Here is a 10,109-nt window from a genome sequence, read left to right on the forward strand (position 1 = left end):
ACACGACTTCTCCGCTTCCTTTCTTTTGATACCGGTGCTGGACTTCCTTTCCTTCTGCGCCGCTGCGCGAGCCACGAGGCAGCGAGTCGCCGGCCGGCCGGGCACATCCGCGACCCTGCACACCACACGCGGCACTCCTGTCCGTGACGTGTTCTGCACTGGGCGTCTGCTATCGTCCACACAGTCGTTTCACGTACCTCCACCAGCGTCATTTATTAATTTCTCCATTGGCCGCCCCGGTCTAGCTATCTGCTATCGTCCACCAGCGGCGGTCGAGATCTATATATATCTATGCGAGCCCCCGGGTTCACAGTTCACACACGCAATGGCTGCTAGCTAGCGCGCTAGGTACCACCATCACGAACTATACAGACAACCCCTGTCCTCCTCATCAGACTCTCAACATTCACCACAAAGCTGCTTCGGCTTCACCGAGGGCAGCCCGGCCATCCAATAATCCTTTTATTTCCATGTACCAGAGGGAGAGGAGAGGAGACTACAACCTGGTGGTGGTATACAACTGAGATCTACAGAGAGTAGCAAGGTGCGTGTACATACATCTTCGTTGGATCTGCTCCGATCCGTCTGTCTATCTATATTTCTTTGCTCAATCAATGATGATGCTGAGCTCTATCCATCTCGCTGTAAATATTCTCAAAGTCACAACTCGTCCTCTATATGCATGTATGCCTGCGTAGTGTATAGTGCCTACGTACACAAGTCAGCATTTCTTCCTTTATTAATTTGCCTTCCTCTTTATTCGCACGCCCTCCTTTCTGATCAGCTGATTCTTTCTCAGAAAGCAAACGAGATAAACTACAGATTCGAGCTGCACTCCGGCCGGTGTCGGTGTGCGTGTGTCCACTATTTAATCTCCCCTTTTTTTTCTCGAATATGCAAAACATTTGTGTATCGCTGCATTAGGAGAAAGTTTGTTGTGATACAACGATGCGCCCCATGAAAGGCGCACTAGGGGGTAAAGGATTATAGTGAAGGCTCGTCCCACCCTACCAAAACAAGAAATGACTACACTATTACTCGCTAATTAAACGATCTAAATTGGTAGCCCCAGTTTCGATCCATTGACCCGCAGTGTGCCGAATGGTTGCGAGTAGATGCTGGACCGAGGTTGAAGATCCATGGAAAGCACCATTCATTGCGCTCCTTCCAAAGTTCCTAGGCTAACAATGTGAACAGGGAGTCGGCCCCACGTCTGCCCTCCAGGAACGCAGAGAAAGCAGTTCTCGGCTCCCGAAAGAATTTGGTGTGAATTTCTATACATTTGGTCAAACATAAGAAAAATTTAACTTCTCAAACTAGGGCTCTGTTTGGCACAGCTCAGCTTCACTAGCGAAATTATCATTTTGGTTTCAGCTTCATGAGCAGCTTTCTTTATTTAGCAACGAAAGATAAAATTTTCTCAATATAGTATTGGGTTCATTTTTTTTTCCCTATATAGCACTGCCGTTATATTTGACCTCTAACACCATCAGCTATCAGTGGAAAAAGACCGTTTTACCCCTATTTCATCTTGGTATATAAATGGTAGAGGTGTGTACTTAGATGCAAATTTAGGATATTAGTTTATGTTTTTCTTATTGGAAACAATGGGTAAATATTTTGAAAATAGAATAGATCGCACGACTATTATTGATGATCGTGATTGCAATCTACCAAATTAATTGATATTTTTTTTGTTTTGTTATTGTAAGAATTTATATTTTAAACATCTGGTACTATAGCCTTTGCTGGAGACCTATCGTTAATAAAATATTAAATTAAATCATCAACTGGATCATTATTGCTCGACTTTACAAGGCCGAAACAACATATCATGGCGGGGTTGTCCTCTGCCTTTTCAATCTCTGCGGCAACACCATATCCTCTGCACCTATATATATACATACAGGTCCTCTGCTTTCAGCCGGAGCAACACTGTTCGTATGTAGTATTTATGCATGCATGGTGGCAAGTTGGTGGCGCCATCCACAAGGAATGGATTCGAACAAAACATGCCAGCCTATGTATGTACTCCCTCCGTGCATGTGACCCCAGCAGGCCAGCTTCATTACTTTGTGGTAGTTCCGGCGCTCGGCCTACGTAGATTACTGAATTTTTTTTTCTTTTGTGAATAGATTAGTGAAGACTTAATTAAGCGGGCATGCATGTGATTCCAAATCTTTTAACGGCGTTGTTATATTACATCGATGAACGAGAAATATACAAAGGACCTGTCTCAGTCAACTTGGTACTCCTCCCAGCTCTACTCCTATACATGGAGAATCGCTTCCTGCTAGACTTGGATCATCCGTTCACGCATTCTCTTTTCCACACTTTCATTCCGCAAAGAGCCCTGCAATAAGAAGTTGTGGTGAGCACTTTCCTTCGCCCAAGTTTTGTCCACCTCCATTCCATGCACGACCGAGTACGTAGCATTATATAGTTAATTTTTATACCATGTTATGTGCTCTTTAGGGATAATCGATGCAAATCTGTGCTTATATATGTATGATCTACTACTAGCAGGTAGATAGGCTTGAGCCATGGCGGCCGCCCTGGATGCTTTAGCACCCTACATGAAGAAGCTTATCGCGGACATGGCACAAGAAGAGGTGTCCGTGCTGCTTGGCGTCTCCAGCGAGATCACCAAGCTGGAGGACAACATGGAAGGCCTCAAAGCCTTCCTCGCTAATGCCGAGAGGAGGTGCATCACTGACACGAGCGTGCAAAGATGGTCGACAAAGCTCAAGAACGCCATGTATGATGCCACTGACATCCTCGACCTGTGCCAGCTCGAGGCTGACAAGCGGAGGGAGTCTAGAGGCGGTGGCAATGTGGAGCGTAAGTCGCCCGGCTGTTTCCAGCCATTTCTCTTCTGCCTGCGGAATCCTGTGTTCGCACACAAGATAGGCAGCCGCATCAAGGAGCTGAACCAGCGGCTGGAAAGCATCCACAAGGAGGCAGACAAGTACAAGTTCAATATTGGCCTCGGTTCCAACCTGGAGCCAAGGAAGCTAACTGCTGCTGAGTTATCCAGCTATAGGACAAGTTCACAGGTCGACGAGTCAGCCATAGTTGGGGAACAGATAGAGAGGGATACAAGGGAGCTCGTCCAGGTGCTAACCACAGATGATGATAATAATCACAACATCAAAGTCGTGTCTATCATCGGTGTTGGTGGCATGGGAAAGACTACTCTTGCTCAGAAGATCTTCAATGATACAAGCATCCAAGAGCACTTCAGGACCAAGACGATATGGCTAAGCATCACTCAACACTTTGATGAGGTTGAGCTACTGAGGACAGCAATCAAGCATGCTGGAGGCGACCATGGTGCTGAGAAGGACAAAAACACTCTGACGGAGACCCTATTCCACACCCTGTCCAGTGGAAGGTTTCTGCTGGTGATGGATGACGTGTGGAGCCAGAAAGTGTGGAAAGACGTGCTTAGTGTCCCAGTCAGAAATGCTAGCAAGAAACAACCTGGAAACAGGGTCCTTGTCACCACAAGATCTGCACACCTACTCCAACAGATGCAAGCCCCCTTGCACCAACACCGTGTCAAGCCTCTAGAGAATGATGATGCTTGGACCTTGCTCAAGAAGCAGCTGCAGCCTGATCAGGTTAGTTGTCTATCCATACTTTATACAACTAGGATATATACTTGATTTTGATAGAAAGCATATGGACCGGAGTTCAGTTAAATCTAAGCATTCGTACTAGGAACACCAGCTTATGAGAGTAGCAAAAGGAGACTAGTAAAACTATGATCTACAAGAAATAATCAAATGTAACAACAAAACACTAGGATCAAGTTAGCTATTATTCACTCCAATGAAAGATTTAGTGCATGGCTAGCTCCGTATGAAATCTAGCTATTTGAAATTTGATGGTATTTGAAATGTAACATCAATTATAGTAGAAGTTAATAGTGACCAAAATACCCCTGACTATTATAGTGCAACAATTGATAGTTATCTAAAAAAATCATAACTTTTGCATATGAAGTCGTATGAACATAAACTTTAAATATAATCAAAATTGCAGAGCTCAATAATATCTATAGCTTTGTAATTGACAAATTCTTTGTTTCAAACTATTTAGGTTGCCAAAACTTCCTTTGAAATTATCAAATTTTGACAAAATCTATAAATATAAATGATCTCAGATATTGACATGGTATATACAAAATTTGTAGTTATCAGTAGGATCTAAACTTTGTAGATGATAATTTTTTATCTGAAGTAATATAGAGTCTCTTCTTAAATTTTGAAATCCAAAATTTAGGAATTTCAAATTACTTCGAACATTGGAACAGACGTTTTAAAATGTTAAATTTCAAATTTAAAAATATAAAATAATAAAAAGAATATTAAGCATTCTAAATGACTTAAGATATTCTAACTTTGAATTTAATATTTGGGAATTTGATTTCATACTATAAATAATTTTCAATCCAAAACTTGTTAACAACAAAATTATAGATCTCACTAAGCACTACAATTTTGATATAAAGTTCGTCTTCATCCAACTTTATATGCAATTATGAATTTTTGGATAACTATTAAAGGTTTGTATTATAATAGTCAGGTGCATTTTGGTCACTTTTAACTTCTCTCTCCAAAGTAGTCCTTAGAAATATTATTTTAATAGCTACATTGTCTAAGAACCAATTAACAGCATTGAAAAGTACTTTGTAGCCAAGACAACAGTGAGCAGTGTCCCTTAGCAAAGACCACCATTGAAGAGTGCCCTACCACAAATCTTTACAATATGTCACACTTTTAATATGTTGGCCAATCTAAGTGTCCTGGTCATATAGAAGAACCAGGGTCAAATTACACTTGAGCGGGCGGAGCTCGCTATAGCGGTCGGCGACGTAGGCCAAGCTCCCGAAGTTGAGGACCTGGCCCGGAGCGAAGGTGCTAGCCGTGATGGAGAACTCGCCGGGGAAGCGGACGCCACCATCTGCGGTGGCGCCGCTTGCTCCGGCAACGAGGCGGGTGGCTCCGGCCACTATAGAGCAGGAATCACACTTGATGTGCTCCCCTACCTAGAGCGCTAGCTGTCACGGGATCAGAACCGCGGCAAGCATTGTTGTTTGTATTAGTGTCAGAGTACATGTCTCCTGTGTCTTGGGTGGACTCAAGAACACGAGAATCAATAGAGGGGACGCAATGGTTTATCTTGGTTTGGGCTCTCGGGTCCCTATGTCCAGCAACTGATGATCCTTATACTCAAGAGCACCCAAAATCTGGGGGTTACAACAGAGTGTAAGAGAGAGAGATTTGTAGGGGATCGCTCGGTGCTGATCCTAGGGAAGCCTCGCCATCGGTGGAGCCTTCCCCCTCGCCGAAGAGAAGGAAGACAATCGGAGGAAGGGGAAGGAGCTCTCGGTGCCCCTCTCTAGGTGGATTTGCTCTTGGTGCAGAGCACGAACTGGTTTGCTGAGGAGTCCAACGATCCATCTCTGGATCGTCTGAAATTGTGTTCTGGAATCGTCCTCTCTCGTCTTAGGATCCGACCTCCCCTTACATATCAAGTAGGTCGGGTACATGACTGTTTGTGAGTGTTTGGCCTATGGTCTACATGCGCCGGAGTCTAGGAGGGTCTTGCCGTGGCGTCATGTGGACCGTGGCGATGTCGTGGAGCTGAAGAAGCCCTGGGCATTGTCCGGCTACTCTGTTCTGACACGCTGAATGTCAGGCTGTATTAGCTTGGACCGGTCTTCACCAGGTTCGCCTTCTAGAGGCTTCTTGGTGGCGAAGACAACCAGCTTGGGGGGCTGACACGCGAGCCCGGAAGCCCTGGAGCCCCCGAGGATAACGGAGGAGTTTGGCTTCTTGCGTCACGCCCAATGCGTGACCCTTTCGGAGGAGCGGTTGACAGTGCCGCGCCCATGGGGCAGTGCCGGGAAGGAGCTAAGGATCGGGTCCATGCTCCCTTCAATTGGGAGCTAAGGCTTAACATATCTCTATATTTGGATTTTGTCAATAAGTAACCCCTAAATATAACGTTTGTCTAAATTATCCACCTATGTCATTACAAACCATAATGTAAAGTAGTCCAAAATTTACAACTAAGTTTGCATATAAATGTATATTTTAATGCATCAAGTGCGTCCTAGTAGATATTTTAAATGCCCAGATTTCGACTTTCGACTATCCTTGTCGTCGTATAGCTAATAATACCACGTAGCTGCCACACAACAAATTAAAAACGCAAAGAGACTGTTTAAAGTCCGATTCCTGTAGCCACAAGAAAACTTTTTTTTTTGCAAGGAAAGCCACTACAAAACTTATAGTCCTGTTTCCCGAATGAGAACATTTAAAGCCCAATTGCAATGCACGGATTCCATATATTAGTCTTATGGGATTTTACGCTCATTCATGCAGATTCCATTTCAAATCGGCCCTTTCCAAGCATAGTCTTGTGCTTATTTTCGAATAAAAGGATGGTACACTTCCAATAGGTTGGCCAACCTACGCTTCATTGTTTTACAGAAGAAGCTGATTTGCTTAGAGAAGTACATAAGCAACCTGATAGTTGTTAGAAATAATTAAGAAGCTTTAAATTAAATGTTGGCAGGGAGATGAAATTGATCAACTGAAAACTATTGGGATGGAAATTCTTGAAAATTGTGATGGCTTGCCACTTGCAATTAAAGTGATTGGAGGTCTCTTGAGCACAAGATACCCAAGTGAGCAACTGAGCATGAGTGGAAATCTGTTTTGAACAAGCCAGCTTGGTCACTGACCGGACCGCCTCCAAAACTCGACAACCAACTATACTTGAGCTATGAGGACTTGTCTCCCCAGATAAAGCAATGCTTTCTGTATTGCTCACTATTTCCTAAAGGTGAAGAAATCATTGGAAATGTAGTAACTCAAATGTGGATTAGTGAAGGATTTATCCAACCTTTGGATGGTAGTAGTATTATTTCACATGAGTATGGGTTCGAAGAGATGGCAATTGAGTACTACCGAGAGTTAATAAAGAGGAACCTTATAGAACCTATAGAAGAATATTCTCTCACTGGATACCGGTGCACCATGCACGATGTGGTCCGCACCTTTGCTGAATATATGGCAAGAGAAGAATCACTAGTGGTGGTGGTTGGCAGAGAACATGCTGCTACTGGTATGCATGTCGGTCGCCTCTCCATAGAACAGACCATATCAGTACTGGATTGGGGCATTTTGCAAAGGCGAGAGTCACTTAGGACATTAATTATAAATTCTAGAGTAAACTTTCATCTTCGTGGTGATTCGCTGAGTAGTTTCTCTAGCCTGTGGGTACTGTACACATGGTATGCTAACTCAGATACCTTGGTTCCCTCTATCAAAGCTGAAGCACTTAAGATACCTTCACCTAGAGGATACTGATATATCTAGACTACTAGATGACATCCACAAGATGAAGTTTCTACTTTACATTTATCTACTTGGCTGTAAGAAATTGGGCCACCTTCCTAGCAAAATCATTAAACTTGTGCATCTAAGATCTCTTGACACCAGTAGTTCAAATATCGGTGCAGTGCCCAAGGGTTTTGGTGTGTTAACAAATCTAAGGTTACTTTATGGGTTCCTAGTATAAATGGACATGGATGCTAGTGGAAGTAGCTAGTGCAGTTTGCAAGAGCTGGCACCTCTTTCTCAGCTTAGAAAGCTTTCACTATATGGCCTAGAGAAGGTGCAAGACAGCCGGATGGTTGAAGAGGCCATGATTAGCAGCAAGCGCCACCTTGGGTATCTAGAGTTGAACTATAGTGCGAGTGGACATACTATAGGGACAGGTGGTGCTGAGGCAGAGCAGCAGCAACAACAGAGTGGGACCGAGGAGGTCTTGGAAAAGCTCTGCCCTCCAACCTGCATAGAGAATTTATAGTTGTACTATAGTGCAAGTGGACATACTATACGGACAGGTGGTCGTGAGGCTGGGCAGCAGCACAAGCAATAAAGTGTAATTGAGGAGGTCCTTGAAAAGTTCTGCCCTCCAACCTGCCTGGAGAATTTTACTTTGAGCGTGTGTTTAGTTCCCATCTAAATTCCCAAAAAAGTGCTACAGTACCTATCACATCGAATCTTACGATACGTGTATGGAGCATTAAATGTAGACGAAAAAAAAAACTAATTGCATAGTTTGGTTGAAAATTACGAGACGAACGTTTTGAGCCTAATTAGTCCATGATTGAACACTAATTGCCAAATAAAAACGAAAAGTGCTACAGTAGCCCAAAATCCAAACTTCGCGCAACTAAACACGCGCTGAGTGGGGGATACGTTGGTCACCAGCTACCGAACTGGATGTGTGCTCCAGCATCAGTAGAGTTTAAGAGCCTGAGATATTTATGGCTGCAGAACCTGCCTTGCTGCACCCAGCTCCCTGATGGTCTGTGCTGCCTCCCAAGTTTAGAAGTGCTTACCATCATAGATGCGCCAGCCATCAAGCGTATTGGGCCCCAATTCCAAGCGTCATCCTCCATGGCAGCCGGAGGTTCCACTGCTAGTACATCTGCACCGTTTCCTAAACTGAGACAGCTGTATTTGGATGGACTATAGTGCAAGTGGACATATTATAGGGATAGGTGGTGCTGAGGCAAAGCAGCAGCAACAACAGAGTGTGACCGAGGAAGTCTTAGAAAAGCTCTGCCCTCCAACCTGCCTAGCGAATCTTACTTTGGACGAGGGATACGTTGGTCGCCAGCTACCAAACTGGATGTTCCGAATGGGATCAGCCACATTGGAAGGCGCAACATTGTCTGCCTTGAAGATTGAGATGCAGACCAAGATGGCGCGTGTGTTCAGGTAAATTGCATTCTTTCACTAGGCCGGAAGTGAGTTTTCATATTTATTAATTATTGCTTGTACTCTGATTCGTTGCAGGAAAAGCTTTCATTGGACCACACATAGAACAGCAGGGCATCAAATTATATGGTGATTAAACAAAGTGTTGCTACAGCCTGCGCGTCCGACGAGAGGACATCTACAATTGTTAACAATCAATTGTCTTGGAACAAAAGAAAAACACAGTGCTTGTGTTCACCTTTTCCCTGTTCAAGTCTGGCCAAAGTATGTGTATTATCATCTCTTATATTTGTAATTATATTTTTTCTCTCAAATTATTATGTATTTTCAAGTGTCATTATGCAATGACCGTGTAACTAATGTATGCAGGCATCTAGGATCCTTATGGCAGACACATGATGTTAGCTTGCACTGGCAAGTGGGACTGAGATCTGCTTGGTAGAAGCTCGTCTCCAGCACGCAGTACACATACTCTGTTCACATCTAGATTGTCGACATACTGCCAAATCATGGTTACGGATACCGTCTCCTGCACTCTTGTAGTCTTGACCATGTATATTTGTACACTCCATATATATTTTTTGAAGTAATGGACCTATATATATTTGCACAAGTAATGGGCCTGAAGTCGTGGATCTTGTAATGGACCGAATGTGTGGTGATGAAAGCAGACATGAAGTAAGAACATTGTATTATGACCTGATTGATGATAATGAAATCAGGCATCCCAATCATTATTGTTGGTCGATCTTACTCAGCCTCCTCAATGTAATGGCGATTATGGAGTTTTCCTCTCTAATCTCGTGGCATCACTATATGTGTCCTCTCCTCTAATCTCATGGCAAAGTGTGGCTACAGCCTGCCCATCCGACGCGAGGACATCTACAATTGTTAACAATCAATTCTCTTAGAACAAAAGAAAAACACAGTGCTTGCGATCACCTTTTCCCTGTTGAAGTCTGGTATAAGTATGTTTATTATCATCTCCTATATTTGTAACTACAATTTTTCTCTCACTTAGTACATAGTTTCAAATGTCATTATGCACTGACCGTGTAAACTAATGTATGCAGGGATCCAGGATCCTTACGGCAGAGCCACATGATGCTAGCTTGCAGTGGCAAGTGGGAGTGACATCAGCTTGGTAGAAGCTCGTCTCCAGCACACAGTACACATTCTCTGTTCATGTGCAGACTGTCGTCATAGTACTAAATCATGGTTTGTTCACTCTTGTAGTCTTGACCACGTATATTTGTACACTCTATATATTCTTTTTAAGTAATGGACCTATATATATTTACA

At 43.5% G+C, this 10,109-nt stretch overlaps 1 protein-coding gene across 2 annotated transcripts; it reads left to right on the forward strand.

Annotated features, from left to right (window-relative positions):
- The first annotated feature begins 343 nt into the window (after nucleotides 1-343).
- Nucleotides 344-9,549, forward strand: LOC136508998 (putative disease resistance protein RGA3). 2 transcript variants are annotated; one of them, XM_066503789.1, is made up of 6 exons: nucleotides 344-544; nucleotides 2,262-2,371; nucleotides 2,524-3,623; nucleotides 8,361-8,807; nucleotides 8,886-9,071; nucleotides 9,177-9,549. In XM_066503789.1, the coding sequence occupies exons 3-4, from the start codon at nucleotides 2,544-2,546 to the stop codon at nucleotides 8,559-8,561; spliced, it is 1,281 nt and encodes a 426-aa protein (XP_066359886.1). In that variant the 5' UTR covers nucleotides 344-544; nucleotides 2,262-2,371; nucleotides 2,524-2,543; the 3' UTR covers nucleotides 8,562-8,807; nucleotides 8,886-9,071; nucleotides 9,177-9,549. The 2 variants fall into 2 exon arrangements, with proteins under 2 accessions (XP_066359886.1, XP_066359885.1); XM_066503788.1 differs by lacking the exon at nucleotides 2,262-2,371 and having other exon boundaries at nucleotides 2,527-3,623.
- Nucleotides 9,550-10,109: the final 560 nt, after the last annotated feature.

The sequence above is a fragment of the Miscanthus floridulus genome, chromosome 15, assembly GCF_019320115.1.
Source record: "Miscanthus floridulus cultivar M001 chromosome 15, ASM1932011v1, whole genome shotgun sequence".
NCBI lineage: Eukaryota > Viridiplantae > Streptophyta > Magnoliopsida > Poales > Poaceae > Miscanthus > Miscanthus floridulus.